Source organism: Somniosus microcephalus, chromosome 9 (assembly GCF_052327205.1).
Source record: "Somniosus microcephalus isolate GS21.2 chromosome 9, FLI_Smic_1.0, whole genome shotgun sequence".
Lineage (NCBI taxonomy): Eukaryota > Metazoa > Chordata > Chondrichthyes > Squaliformes > Somniosidae > Somniosus > Somniosus microcephalus.
The window spans coordinates 9,246,555-9,262,301 of record NC_140995.1 but is presented as its reverse complement, the minus strand read 5'-3'; the positions used below and the strand labels follow the sequence as shown (position 1 = coordinate 9,262,301).

At 44.4% G+C, this 15,747-nt stretch overlaps 1 protein-coding gene across 3 annotated transcripts in view; it reads left to right on the top strand.

The window, feature by feature from the left end:
* Positions 1 to 966: 966 nt before the first annotated feature.
* Positions 967 to 15,747, top strand: part of taf1b (TATA box binding protein (Tbp)-associated factor, RNA polymerase I, B) — a 102,655-nt gene continuing 87,874 nt past the window's right edge. For 2 of the 3 annotated variants that reach the window (XM_085996339.1, XM_085996336.1), the window contains exons 1-2: positions 967 to 1,030; positions 7,048 to 7,146. In XM_085996339.1, coding sequence (XP_085852465.1) covers positions 1,013 to 1,030; positions 7,048 to 7,146 — 117 coding nt within the window. In that variant the 5' untranslated portion in view covers positions 967 to 1,012. Of the gene's footprint in view, positions 1,031 to 6,678; positions 6,775 to 7,047; positions 7,147 to 15,747 lie in introns of those variants that run through there. The other variant, XM_085996337.1, reaches the window with a different exon arrangement.

The following is a 15,747-nucleotide window of genomic DNA, read 5'->3' as shown; positions in this document are numbered from 1 at the left end:
CCCTCCTTCCCCCCCCCACTCCCCCCCTTCTTCCCCCCCCCCCACTCCCTCCCCCCCTTCTTCCCTCCCCCCTTCTTCCCCCCCCCCCACTCCTCCCTCCCCCCTTCTTCCCCCCCCACTCCCCTCCCCCCTCTTCCTTCCTCCCCCCCCCACTCCCAGTCGCTCTCTCTTCTCTTCCCCCCCCGTCACTCTCTCTCTTCCCCCCAGTTGCCCTTTCTTTCCCCCCCCAGTCGCTCTCTCTCTCTCTTCCCCCCCAGTCGCTCGCTCTCTCTCTTTCCCCCCGGTCGCTCGCTCTCTCTCTTCCCCCCCCGGTTCGCTCGCTCTCTTCTTCCCCCCAGTCGCTCTCCTCTTCCCCCCCAGTCGCTCTCTCTCTTTCCCCCCCAGTTGCTCGCTCTCTCTCTTCCCCCCCCCGTCGCTCTCTCTCTCTTCCCCCCCCCAGTCGCTCTCTCTCTCTCTTCCAACAACAACATGCCCTCAAAAGACCCTCGGCACCGCCGGGCACTCCAGCTAGTTGTATATCGTTATGTTTGTGTCTTTAAGTCTTCAAACGGCGAGCAATCGTTTATGTTTATCAGTTGTTAAATTTCAGTTCCAAATTTTTTCTATCCGACTGATCTAAATCCTTCTGCAAATATGAGCATTTGTGTTTGGTCATTAATCGCTGCATTTAAACAAAACTCAACATTTCCACAGGAACTTACTGAAATTCTGGCCTGACAAGCTGAAGTTGTCAAGTTATTGTCGAGACTCCGCAGAAACGGATCGTCAGTGTTGATTTAAAAGAGTGAAATATAACCACAATAAACATCTATTTAAGCTTTATTTTTTTTTTTTTTTTAAAAGCGGGATTCCGGCTTCATGCTGGAATATTTTAAAGCAGAGAGAGAGAGAGAAAAAGACTGATCTTACCGGCGGGGGGGGTTAGCGGCGGACCGGAAGTTGCGCGCGGGCGAAAGTAGTCCGGGTTCCGTTGTTGACCGACGGGCCGAAGGGGCGGGGCGGGGGGGGGAGGATGGACGAGGAGGACACGGTGAGTGGGGCCGGGGGGGACTGGCACATCCAAACCCCGCCCGCGGGGTCACTGGGTGCTGGAATCTCCCTCTCTCTCTCTCCCTTTCTTTCTCTCTTTCTCCCTTTCTTTCTTCTCTCTCCCCTCTTTCCCCCCTTTCTCTCTCTCTCTCCCTTTTCCCCCCTTTCTCTCTCCCTCTCTCTCTCTCTCTCTCTCTCTCTCCCTTTCTCTCTCTCTCTCCCCCTCTCTTTTCCCCCTTTCTCTCTCTCTCCCCTCTCTCTCCCCCTTTCTCTCTCTCTCTCTCTCTCTCTCTCTCCCTCTCTCTTTCCCCCTTTCTCTCTCTCTCTTCTTTTCCCCTCCTTTTCTTCTCTCTCTCTCTCCCTCTCCCCCCTTTCTCTCTCTCTCTCTCTCTCTCCCTCTCTTCTCCTTTCCCCCTTTCTCTCTCTCTCTCTCTCTCTCCCTCCTCCCCCCTTCTCTCTCTCTCCAATTCCAATTCCAATTCCAATTAAAATGCTTTTATTGGCATGAAAGTTTACAGAGAACCATATTGCCAAAGCTTTACATAGCAAAAAAGGTTACAGTTTTCCCAACATTCTGTAGGTGTCAATCGATTTGACATTTGTTGGGTACATACAATATTACTTTTAAAACAATATTAATTTTAAACAGTCTTTGTACTTCATTTGGTACGTTCAATATTAATTTTAAACAGTCTTAATTTTAAAACAGTCCTCAGGTTTGTGACATGTTGTTACATATTTGGCCCCAAGGTAATGGTCTGTCTCCTTCTCCTAGGACTAATCTCAATTTTGACAGATCATCCAATTCCTTGAAATCTGGGGTTGTTTTGGCTTAGCTTGTTGAATAATATGTTTCTTGATGTGTTGAATTTTTTCGCATTTTAGGAGGAAATGCATTTCTGTTTCAACCTCGCCAGCCAGACATTGATCGCATATTCTATTCTCTCTAGGCTGCCAGGATTTCTTGTATCTGCCTTTTTCAATTTCCAGTTGGTGGTCGCTTAGTCTCTGTACCTGGTGAGGGTCTGTCTCCTGTTTTTGTGTCTCTGATGGTCGTGAGGTAGTCTGCCAGTTTATATTCTCTTTTTAGGGCCCGGTAACACATTCTAATCTGCTTTGGCTTTCGGTTATTTTGTTCCAATGTTCCAGGTAGGTTTCTTTGCATTTTTTAATGATTTGGTTCACTCGGATTGGTGTTTGGACGGCTGTGTTGGTCTGGGGCTGGTCAGGGTCCGGCTGAGTACTTAGTTTCCGGTAGCAGCTGACTCAGGGGACTCTTTTCTGGGTTTAGCTCTTGGGTCTGAAAGGCTTTGAAATGAAGGGTGTCTGGGGAGCTAGATTTGAGGTGATTTAGGAAGTTTAGTGCTCGTTTTTTGGATGTTTATTATCAGTGGGGTATCTGCCTAGTTCGGCTCTGCATGCATTTGTTGGCGTTTTCCTTTGGGTGCGAAGGATGCTTCGGCAGAATTCTGCATGTAGGGCTTCTATTTGTATGTTTTTCCCATTTAGTGTAGCTTTGGTGATTTAGCGGGGCCCCATACTTCACTACCGTACAGTGCAATGGGCAGGATTATGCTGTCAAATATTTTGAGCCAGATTTTGATTGGGATTTGGATGTTGTAGAATTTTCTTTTTATTGCATATTAGGGCTCTTCGGGCTTTTTCTTTTAGTGCATTCACTGCTATGCTGAAGCTCCCTGATGCTGTAATAGTTAGACCAAGGTAGGTGTAGCTCATAGTGTGTCCCTATAGTGATATCACTGAGGGTAAACTGGTATTTGTTTTCCTGACATCTGGGCCTTTTTTTTGAAAAATCATGATGTTGGTTTTCTTTAGATTTACTGTTAGAGCCCCAATTTTTGGCAGTATTTGTCGAGTAGGTCTAGTTGTTGCTGTAATCCCTGTTCTGTGGGAGACAGCAGAACCAGGTCGTCCGCATAGAACAGGGATTTCACTTCTCCATCTAGGAGACGGAGACCTGGTGACTCGCTTTGCTCCAGCATGTCTGCTAATTCATTTATGTATATGTTGAACAGGGTCGGGGCTCAAATTGCAGCCCCTGCCGGACGCCTCTTCTCTGGGTGAAGAAATCGGTGCGTTTGTCTCCAATTTTGACCCCGCATTTGTTTTTTCAGATACATTGATTTAATAAGGTCATAGACTTTGCCCCCTATTCCACATTGAAGAAGTTTATAATAGAGCCCTTCGTGCCATTATAGAGTCAAAGGCTTTTCTTGAAGGTCGATGAAACAGGCGAATATTTTCCCATTTTTTTTGTTTGGTGTATATGTTTTTCAATGAGGGGTGTGAAGGGTATAGATATGGTCGGCGGTGCGGTGTTTTGGAAGAAAGCCTATTTGGTTTTTTTCTGAGGATATTATGTTTGTTAAGAAAATCAAGTAATCTACTATTTAGAATACTGCAGAATAACTTCCCTAGACAACTGTTGACACAGATGCCGCGGTAGTTATTTGGGTCTGATTTGTTTCCGCTTTTATATATGGGGGGAGATTAGTCCCTTGGCACCAGATATCGGGAAAACAGCCTGAACGTAATATGATGTTGAATAATTTGAGTACCCGCACCCTGCATCTCCATATTGCTGAACTTGAGCATTTCATTTTTTGATGTTGTCTGGGCCACAGGCTTTCTTTAGGTGGAGAGATTTTGTTTTTTTGTGGCCATTTCTTTCCATGTGATTGGGGAGTCTAGAGGGTTTTGGTTGTCTTTGATTGTTGCTTCTAATGTGTGGAGTTTTTTTCTGTGACCTGATTGTTGACTTGGGTTTGTTTCGTTTATTGGGATGTCTTTTGTAGAGGTTTTCAAAATGTGTTCTCCAGATGTCGCCATCTTGGATTGGTAATGCTTGCAATTGTGTTGTACTCAGGTTATTTCCACATTTCCCAGAATTGTTTTGGGTTGGTGGAGTTTTCAATTTCTTCTAGTATTTTGTGGGTATAGTTTTGTGTTTTTGTTCCTAATGGTGTGTTTATATCTTTTGAGGGTTTCATTGTATCTAGTACGTAGGTCCGGATTGTTTGGTTGGCGATGCTTTTGGTTTGATATTTTTCTCAGGTCTTTTCTGGCATTTTTGCATTCGTGGTCAAACCATTTCTTATTTTTATTTTGTCTTTTGTGACTCTTCCTCTTCTGTTTCACGAGGTCGGCTTTTACAGCTGCCTCATGAAAGATCATATTTATATCCTCTATGGCCATGTTTACCCCATCTCTGGTGATCTCATATAGATTTTCTTTAAATTTTTGAAATTTTTACTTGTGAGATCAGGTGAATTTAGTGCTGTGATGAATTTATCTCCACTGTCTGGGGCCCATCTGTATGTCTGGTTTATTTTATGTAGCTTACTGGGTTCCTTTTTTGTGTCTGTAGTTTGAGGCAGAAAGTTTAAGGTACACATTTATTTGGTTATGGTCTGAGAGGGGGGGATTGCTGCCTGACAGTGAATGCGTTGATATCGCAGGGGTCCAGGTCAGTGATTGTATAATCCACCACACTAGACCCAAGAGTTGAGGAATATGTGAGTCTCCCTAAGGAGTCCCCCTCTGAACCTACCGTTAACTATGTACAGGCCTAAGGCTCGGCAGAGTTGCACTACCTCCCTACCGCTTTTATTTATTTCACAATCGAGGTTGTTTCGGTTTGCGATGGCTGGTGTGACATATAGAGGGGTCTGGCCAAACACATGGTTGTTGCCCTGTGGGTCTATGAAGTCAGGTTCACATCCTGTCCTTGCATTTAGGTCCCCACATAGTAGCACCTTTCCTTGGGCCTGGAAATGGCTGATTTCCATGTGGAGAGTGTCAAATATCTCCTCTTCAAAATATGGCGATTCTATTGGAGGTATGTAGATCGCACATAAGTAAACATCGTTTTTTGCTATTCCTATATTTTTATCTAATTTTAGCCATACGTGTGATTTTCCCTGTTTTATCGGTGAGATGTGTTTGTTCAGTTCTCCTTTATACCACACTAGGATTCCCCCGGAGGTTCTGCCCTTGCGTGTCTTAATGTTCTTTACTGAAGGCACAATAATTTCATGGTACATTGGGGGACAGTGGGTCGGCATGTCCTTTTGGCACCATGTTTCTGTTAACACAATTATATCAATGTCTTTTATAGCTTTTAGGAATTCAGGGTCTGTACTCTTCATCCCAAAAGTTGAGGAGCGGAGGCCCTGGATATTCCAGCAGCTTATGTGGAAAGAACGCATTTATATAGTTCAATAAAACGAAATAAAATGGACCTATTTTGTGGGATGAGTGTGGAAACACTATTTTCTATAATGCTAAATGATGATTTAGTATAAATTTCATGAGGCATGCACATATATCTATCTAATAGTAGTAATAATACTGATAAGATAACAATAATGATAATGATAAATAACAATATTAATAATTTCTCCGGCTTTCTATCAGGCTGTTCAGCATCGTCATGATCTTTCTCAGTTCTTGGTCTACAGTCTGTGGTCTAGAGGGGGGTCTTGGGTCAGGTATAAAAGCACGGTTCTGTTGTTGGTTTTGTAAAGGGGGGGTGGGGGACATTGGTGGTCCTGTTTGGGTTACGGCTCCCAATGGTAGAGGGGGTGGGAGGGCTGCGTCTTTTGGCAGTGTTTATGAGGTTTTTTGCAAAGACCCACATCCGCTGTTTGAGTAGATGTATTTCGTCATAGAGGTCCCTTGTGTTGATGTTTGGATGATGGGCCAGGTAGACGTTGGGGAAGACAGAACATCTCGTGTCGATCTCCCTGTTGGTGTTGTGGATTATATAGGCTGGGGTGTCCTTTCTGGGCAGTAGTGTGGAGATCACGATCCGCGCCTCGGGGAATTCCTTGCTGGCCTTTTCCGCCATCCTGCTCACCGCCCTAGCAGTGCCTTCCCGTAGGGTGCGTAGGTCGTTTGTGCCTGTGTGGATCACAAGCCATTTGGGGCTTCCAAGGGATTCTTTGTTCAGGATCTTCATTGCATGTTCTGTGTTGCTGCACCATTTTTTCAGGACTTGATGACCTGGGAACAGCCTCTCCCTCTCCCTTTCCCCCTCGCCCCCTCTCTTTCCCCCTTTCTCTCTTCCCCCTCTCCCTTTCTCTTTCCCCTCTCCCTTTCTCTTTCCCCTCTCCCTTTCTCTTTCCCCCTTTCTCTCTCTCTTCCCCCTTTTCTCTCTCTCTCCCCCTTCTCTCTCTCTCTCTCTCTCTCTCTCTTTCCCTCTCTCTCTTTCCCTCTCTCTCTCTCTCTCTCCCTCTCTCTCCCTCTCTCTTTCCCCCTTTCTCTCTCTCTCTCTCTTTCCCCCCTTTCTCTCTCTCTCTCTCTCCCTCCCTTTCCCTCTCTCTCTCTCTCTCCCTCTCTCTTTCCCCCTTTCTCTCTCTCTCTCTCTCTCTCCCTCTCTCTCTTTCCCCCTTTCTCTCTCTCTCTCTCTCTCCCTCTCCCCCTTTCTCTCTCTCTCTCTCTCCCTCTCCCTCTCTCTTTCCCCCTCGCCCTCTCTCTTTCCCCCTTTCTCTCTCTCCCTCTCCCTTTCTCTTTCCCCCTTTCTCTCTCTCCCTCTCTCTTTCCCCCTTTCTCTCTCTCTCCCTCTCTCTTTCCCCCTTTCTCTCCCACCCCAGCGGAGCCGGCGGCCTGAAGCGGGCGGGCGGCTCCTCTCACTTGGACGACCCTCCATTTTTAATCTGACAGTAATGGGGTGGCCTGCTGCTAGATTTATGGTCATGTTTTATGAACTAGTTGGATGTGATGGTAACTTGGGTTAACTTTCTCTGAATTAGAAAAAAATACATTAATATATACTGGGAACTTGCCATATGTGTGAACACACCATGGCACTTTAGCGTACCAAGGCGATTTGCTACCACCGTGGATTTGTATTTTCACCTCAGTATGAGGTGGTATGATACACTACCATTTCCTCAACTTGGCTTCTTTAACCCCCTTTCCTAAAACACAAAATAATCCTTGAATTTATGCTTTTTTTTCTGAAAGTAATTGCTGAGATATTTGTATCTTTTTCAGAGAGATTTCAGACAGCCGTGCGAACAATGCTGTGAGATTAACTGGGGGATCTCCGATGAAGGCAAGTTCTTTTGCAAGTCCTGCCATAATGTTATTGAGGTGAGTACAATTAAGTGAAGGTTAAATGCTCAATATTTTAAGTTATAGTCTCTTCATTAGGGATTAGGCCATGATACTGATGGCAATAATTTAATTGCCATATAATTATATTTAGGATTATCTGCCAATCTGCACCAGTAAAAGCCAGGACAAAAAAATCATGGTATGTTTTTAAAAAGGCAAACTACAAAGTAACCTGGATGAAACTAGAAGAAATTAGTTTTGAAATATATTGATAAAACATATCTGTTGCGCAAAAGCCGAACACTTCAAAAGAATGGTGTTGATTAGGCATGATAACAGGAACAAGGATGTCTTGCTGCAGTTGTGCAGATAGGAAGTACATACAGATGCCAATTTTTAAATATGGTATTGTTGGATCGACTGAAAATCCCAGAACATTTGAATTTTTAATATAAAATTATTAACCTAGACATTAATTTTATCAACTTTTTTTGCATAGTCATCACTTTTCAAGGGCCTTGGTGAGACCACACCTTGAGTATTGTGTGCAGTTTTGGTCACCTTATCTGAGGAAGGATGTTTTTGCCATGGAGGGGGTTCAGCGAAGATTCACCAGGCTGATAACCTGGGATGGCAGGAATGACGTATGAAGAGAGATTGGGTCAATTGGGCTTATATTCGCTGGAGTTTAGAAGAATGATAGGGGATCTCAGTGAAACTTATAAAATTCTGACAGGACTAAACAGACTAGATGCAGGAAGGCTGTTCCCGATGGCCGGGAAGTCCAGAATCAGGGGTCACAGTCTAAGGATAAGGGGTAAGCCATTTAGGACTGAGATGAGGAGGAATTTCTTCACCCAGAGAGTGGTGAACCTGTGGAATTCTCTATCACACAAGGCAGTTGAGGCCAATTCATGAAATATATTCAAGAAGGAGTTGGATATATTTCTTAAGGCTAAAGGGATATGGGGAGAAAGCAGGGACAGGGTACTGAGTTTGGATGATCAGCCATGATCGCATTGAATGGCGGAGCAGGCTCGAGGGGCCGAATGGCCGACTCCTGCTCCTATCTTCTATGTTTCTATAATAAATACGGGTATATATGTCCAAGAAAAATAAATGGATGTTCAATAATTTCTTCAAAATACATGAATAGGTCAATTAAAATGGGAATTAGAAGGAAAACAAACTGAATAAATCTCCAGTGACATGGAGAGAGCTCTGGGAGCAGGAATTTGCTGAAACAATTCCGAGGGGTATTAGTTGTGCAAAGAGGATCCTGAAGAAGCACAGAGCTGAGGAGGTTGAGTATAACATTGTACTAAAGTTCTTCCCATCTCATTTACAATATCTTACCATGTCTATAGTTTCTTAAAATTCTTGACTTTATGTTTGTCATGCATACTTCCTATTTATTTCACAATTTAGTAATGTTTTTGTGACAATTGGTAATGCTTAAAGTGTAAACGGCGATGCCTGCTTCTGTTACTTTTAATAGTTAACACTAACACTTGCTATTTTTAGGCCTTCCACCACTCCTGGCACTGGTCTAAGTCCGTGTTACTTAAAATTAAGTTGTGGCCATAGGACAAGGGGCCACAGGTTTATGCCGGTAAAGGGTAACTTTAGGATTCGCATCAGGAAGTTCTTCACGCAGAGTGTGATCAACACCTGGAGTGGACTTTCAGGAAGCGTGGTGGAAGCAAAAACCCTGGATGCATTTAAGACGCACACTTTTTAGGAAGGATGCCAAGGCCTTGGAGAGGGTGCAGAGGATATTTGCTAGAATGGTGCCATGGATGAGGGCTTCCAGTTATGTGCTATGTTCCCGCTAAGCTGCGGCCGCGCAGCAAGCTCCACTGTGCTGCGCAGTAAAAGAAACGGTCCGCGCACTCCGCTCAAGCTCTCATCAGGGGCTTCAATAACGCAGCAAACGTTGGAATAAACGGGTCTTTTTCCGAGTGGCAGGCAGTGACTAGTGGGATACTGCAGGGATCGGTGCTAGGACCCCAGCTATTCACAATATATATTAATGATCTAGACAAGGGAACTAGATGTAATATCTCCAAGTTTGCAGACGACACAAAGCTGGGTGGGCGTGTGTGCTGTGAGGAGGATGCTGAGAAACTCCAGTTTGATTTGGACAGGTTGGGTGATTGGGCAGATGCAGCATAATGTGGATAAATGCGAGGTTATCCACTTTGGTGGCAAAAACAGGAAGGCAGATTATTATCTGAATGGCAATAGATTGGGAGAAGGGGAAGTGCAACGAGACCTGGGTGTCCTTGTGCACCAGTCACTGAAGGTAAGAATGCAGGTGCAGCAGGCGGTTAAGAAGGCAAATGGTATGTTGGCTTTCATAGCGAGATGATTCGAGTACAGGAGCAAGGATGTCTTGCTGCAGTTGTACAGGGCCTTGGTGAGACCACACCTTGAGTATTGTGTGCAGTTTTGTTCGCCTTATCTGAGGAAGGATGTTCTTGCCATGGAGGGAGTGCAGCGAAGATTCACCAGGCTGATACCTGGGATGGCAGGAATGACGTATGAGGAGAGATTGGGTCGATTGGGCTTATACTCGCTGGAGTTTAGAAGAATGAGAGGGGATCTCATTGAAACTTATAAAATTCTAACAGGACTAGACAGACTAGATGCAGGAAGGATGTTCCTGATGGCAGGGGAGTCCAGAACCAGGGGTCACAGTCTAAGGATAAGGGGTAAGCCATTTAGGACTGAGATGAGGAGGAATTTCTTCACCCAGAGAGTGGTGAACCTGTGGAATTCTCTGCCACACAGGGCAGTTGAGGCCAATTCATTAAATATATTCAAGAAGGAGTTGGATATATTTCTTAAGGCTAAAGGGATCAAGGGATATGGGGAGAAGGCAGGGACAGGGTACTGAATTTGGATGATCAGCCATGATCTCATTGAATGGCGGAGCAGGCTCGAGGGGCCGAATGGCCGACTCCTGCTCCTATCTTCTATGTTTCTATGGGGGGGCCTCACCCACCCTGACTAACAGCCTGCTCCACCAATCAATGCCCAACCTTCTGTGACTGGCGTCGACTATAACCAATAGCAAGGGGCTGGGTCCTGAAGATTAGTCGATAGCAGGTGAGAGGGGGTGGGTGCTGGATGACTTTCCCCCGTACCTAAACCGTTTTCGGTCTGTAGGAGCGGCGGGCGTCCCATTGTGTGATAGAAGATATTTCACAGGCCGGCAGTTCGCCGGGCCGGAGCAGTAGGACGGAGAGCAGGAAGGAGGTGTTCACGAGGGCAAATGGGACTGCACGCCTGCAAGATGCGAGCAGCGAGTGTAACGGGCACAGTCAGTGAGTGCTGTGCAGTGCTGTGGGACGTTCGGTTTCTCTGTAATGCTCCCGTGTTCTAGCATTTAAGACGCCTCCCTCCCACCTCTTCGGCATTGATTGATAGTAAAGCATAGTTTTTAAAAATAATTCATAAAGTCTTTTTGCACCGAACAAACTTTAATCGCAAAGTTTAATGTGCACAGAATCTGCATTAAAACGCTATTGGAATAAATCCTGGGCCAAACACAAAAGCACGGTGAATACCCTTTGGTTTAACGGCAGCAGCTGACCATTAAACTCTGCTTAAACTCAAAGGTTAGTTAAATTACACAACCCCCTTCTCTCCAAAATGCATGAATATTGCTGCTCTCCTTAGACCTCTGTACCGCTAGCGCCAGCTTTCAAATAAAGCAGCATTTTGTTATGCTGCTCGAGTGTGTTGCATTTCACAGAAAAGAGAAGATCAAAGCCAGTACAGTTAAGGGTTCGCCTGTCACGAAATATTATCGCCTTTCTCCACCAGCCTGTCAGCCGTTTATAAAAATTTTTTTAAAAAAATGCCTTATCTAATTGCTTTTATTTAGTAAACCGCTGGAAAGAAGAGAAAACGTTTCTGAAAATTGAGAGCGAGATAAGTGATGCACGGATTGTCAATGTCAACATGCTCTGGTTAATCTGCCTTTTGATTCTCTTGAGTCTGATTGGCATTGGATGTAAATACATCGTTCAGAGTGCTTGCAACAATCAACTTGGACTGTTACAACTAGGGTTAGAATTGGTGCTGTGTTTCAATGGGGCTTCAGTGCAATCGATGTGGAAATGTGAATTGCCTCATCTTCCCCCAACTCCCTCCCAGCCCAACAACAAAGTTATACAAAATAAACCAATCAACATTTAGAGAAGCAAAATAAAATAAGTTGGAAACGAGATAAAATTCATCAAAAGACAAAATAAACTCATTGAAAATGGGGAGGGGAAAAAAAGCAAAAACAAAATAAAAAACGGCCAAAAACAAGATAAAAACATCAAAAAAGCAAAGTAAATCATAAACAAAGCAAGTGCTAAATCAAAATTTATATGGTTAAAGAATATTGGATAAAATCTTTTTATCATGTCCATTCCATTTAAGTTTGTATGATATAAGTCTGGAGTTACAACTTTTCACTTATTGTGCAAGTTTGAGTGGGATTTAGAGACAATAATAATGAAAACCTAAGTCAGAAAATAAAAAGCTGTAATTTGTCTTAATGCAATTCTTAAAAAGTTCCCCAACTCCCCCTGCCCAGCATCCGGGGCCTGGAGCCCCCGCCATACATACCCGAACCTGCCCTCAACCTGCCTTTGGGCTTGATAAAAGATAGCAGATAGAATCATACAGCATAGGAGGAGGTCATTTGGCCCATTATGCCTGCGCCGGCTCTTTGGTAGAGCTATCCAATTAGTCCCACTCCCCTGCTCTTTCGCCATAACCCTGCAAATTTTTCCTTTTCAAAAACAGTTTCTCCTTGTTTACTCTATCAAAACCCCTCAATTTTTAACACTCTATTAAATCTCCTCTTAACCTTCTCTGCTCCAAGGAGAACAAGCCCAGTTCTGACGAAGGGTCATCGACCTGAGACGTTAACTCTGTTTCTCTCTCCACCGATGCTGCCTGATCTGCTGAGTTTTTCCAGCGTTTCCTGTTGTTATTTCCAGTTTCTTTAATCTCCAGATAACTGAAGTCCCTCATCCCTGGCAAAATTCTAGTAAATTCATTTGCGCAATGAACAAAAATAATGAAAGATCAGAGTTTTCTGTTGTTGGGTAGGGCGGCGTCGTCGTTGTTAGTGTCCATGGGCAAAATTGTCGTGCTCAGTGGAGTTTGTTGCCCGCCCAGTACCAATAAAAATTAGAGGGAACATTGGTTATGTGGAGAGACTAGAGAAGTTGGGGTTGTTCTCCTTGGAGCAGAGAAGATTAAGGGGAGATTTAATAGAGGTGTTCAAAATCATGACTGGTGAGTAAATAAGGAGAAACTGTTTCCAGTGGCAAAAGCCAAGGTAACCAGAGTTTCCCACATTACAACAGTGACTACACGCCAAAAGTACCATAGCAAAATACTGCAGATGTTGGAAATCCGAAATAACAACAGAAAATGCTGGAAAAACTCAGCAGGTCAGGCAACATCCGTGGAGAGAAATTTGAGTTGACGTTTTGGGTCGAACCCTTCTTCAAAACTGAGAAGAAAAGAAAATAGATCGAAGGCAGGGCTGCGATCGGACAAAAGAAGTGAAAGAAACAAAAGAGCTAGACGAGATGGTAATAGGCTGAGATTAGGTGTGAAGTGTACTGGCAGGGCAAGAGATAGCTGCCAGGTGTGAGAGAGAGAAACAAAAGGAAAGGGTGGGGGGGGGAAAGGAGTGGAAAAATTACAAGAAAAAATGTGTAATAGGGGCCGAGGTTATGATCTGAAATTGTCGAACTCGATATTGAGTCCGGAAGGCTGCAGAGTGCCTAATCGGAAGATGAGGTGCTGTTCCTCGAGTTTACGTTGAGCTTCCGTGGAACAATACAAGAGGTACTTCGTTGGCGCTTTGAAATGTCCGGTGGTCGTGAAAGGCGCTATATAAATGCAAGTCTTTCAGAGGTCACAGATTTAAGTTAATTGGCAAAAGAACCAGAGGCGACATGAGGAAAACATTTGTTACGCAGTGAATTGTTATGATCTGGAATGCACTGCCTGAAAGGGCAGTGGAAGCAGATTCAATAATGACTTTCATTGTCTCTTGTCATGATAAGTTTGCTAAATACCGGTGAAGTTCTTCAGGTAATCATAGTGCCGATATTTATAAAGGACAAAAATTTGACCAAGGCAACTGTAGATCCTTAACCAACATCAATAAGGGGCAAAAAAATGGACTCCTGCTAAGGGGCAAGCTGAAGGAGCGCCTGTGTAGTACCGTAATGTAATGCAAAGCAGCCAGCATGACTATGAAGGAGAAGCCACTGACAAATCTCCTTTGAGCCCTTTACAGGTAAAGTCAATAATTGCACACCACATAACTTTGTTAAAAGCTTTCTTAAAGTCTAAATAAATAAATTTCCATGTGAAACACTTATAATTAAATTAAAAGCTACAACAATCCAGGGTAGAACAATAAGATATTGCTTTAAAAACATAGGAAAAAGAATATTTGTGAGAGATGTAGGCCACGATTTTGCGTTCGTCGTCGGGATGGGTGGGGGGTCAGCTGGGTTCCGGTCCTGCCTCCGCTCCACAGACGTGCTTTTCCCTTGATTGACCTTGTTAAGCTCGCCCTGCGGGCTTACCGGCCATTTAACAGGAAGCAGGTCTGATGATGTCATTTGATGACACGTCATCTGCCAGTTTCCTTAAAGGGACCGTGCACAATTTTATTTTGACAGTTGATTTCTCCGGGTTTGACAGCATTGAGGTGCTGCTGAAAACACTAACAATCATTGCACAAAGGTGAACTCTTGCACCCTGGCTCTCCAATGACTCCCTTCATACGCTGGAATAGATGGCAGCTGCAGGTGAGATGACAGAAGCGATCTGTCACTGGTGAGAAAGGTTCTCCCAATGAGGTGGCACTGGACATATAGTTGGATTTAAAAACTTGTAAGCTAAAGAAATCTGTATATATTATAAAAATGCAGTAACCAACATTTTCTTTGTTCTGAAAACTCACCATGTGCGACATTGCATCCTTCACACCACTTCTGCAGCTGTCATCTTTTCACAAACATTACACCAGACTCACAACATGCCACACTTACTTGGCGTGGTGTCCGTATGGCGTGAAACCCGACCCAGAAGCAGGAAAATTGAAAAACAGGCTGAACACTACTACTGTTAATAGGCAGGTAATTGCCTTTAATCCGTTTTCCGCTGCTAGGTGTCTGGTCCATTCGCAAATCGGGGACCCGACACTTGGGAAGGCTGTTTGGAGGCGGGTTTGGGACCCGCTGTCGATCAATAGGACTTTAACCTCTGACCCGCCCCTCTGAGCGCCGGCAAAATTGCAGCCATAATGTCAAACTGGAGTGTGAAATGGAGTCTCCCAGAGTCAGTACTTGCACTTCAATTGTTTCTAATACACACATGATGTGGCTGGTGAAACCAACTGTAAACTGGTCAAACTTGAAGATAACAAAAATAGGGAGAGCAGCGGAGATATAGGATTGCAAAATGACTTGGCTCAGTTATACAACTGGGCAGATACATAGCAAATTAAATTTAACTCTGATAAATATAAATTATTTCACAGTTTGAAAATCTGGGGCATAATGCATCAAATTGATTTAGCACAGGGGACTTGAAAGGGGTCTTGGGAGTAATATCAGTCATGTCTCTTTCAATTCCCAAATAATGTGCTAAATCAATTAAAGAAGCTAATAGGATGTTGGAGTTTATAATCGGAACATTAGAATACAAGTCTGCAATGGTCATCCTAAAGTCTTAGAATGCACTGGCCAGCCTTGACTTAATAATGTGGTTAGTTTTTGTCATTATGCCACCAAAAGATATAGTTGCTTTAGAAAGGACACAAGGTCACCTATGTCTCGGAGGTAAGGTCACACATTCTGTCTTGGTGTATTTGTTGATCTCAGCAAGGACAGAGGGAGGTGGTGCCACAGTTGGGCATTGCTCCGGGGTGAGGGAAGGGAAAATAATCGAGTCTTCCCATTCTCGGATCATGTGTTTAAGAAGGGCACTATGTCCTCCACCACAAACCATCGCTTAGTCTTAAGGCACACGCATGAGCAATAAGCACTTGGGTGAGGTGCTAGAGAGTGACTGCCATTCTTGCAACAGTGTCCCAGCAAAGGATTTGACACCTTTTAGAAGAGGGGAAGGGAGAAAATTAGAGATGAGAACAAAAAGAAAGGATACAGAAACTACCAACAGGACTTGTCCCAACTGTAAAAAGTGGTTACAAGGAAAGATTAGAGAAGCTTAAACTTTACAACTTCTTTGCATTTTGAGTAACCTCAACGCTTTTGCCTCTATTGTCTCCGATTTAGAGTGCAGGAGAAACTTGGGAGGCGGCAGCATATTAAATGTTAGATGAGGTCATTTCAGATGATTAAAAAAGAGCCTGTATTAATATATGCAGGAAACTTTTTTTATCCGGGACCGGCGTGGTGCCGGTTGATCAAAAAGTCCGGATTACAGAGAGGTATACTTACCAAGGTACGAGAGCCCTGTACACGGCCACAGGTGCAGGAGCCCCGGTTACACGGCCACAGGTGCAGGAGCCCCGGTTGCACGGCCACAGGTGCAGGAGCCCCGGTTGCACGGCCACAGGTGCAGGAGCCCCGGTTGCAC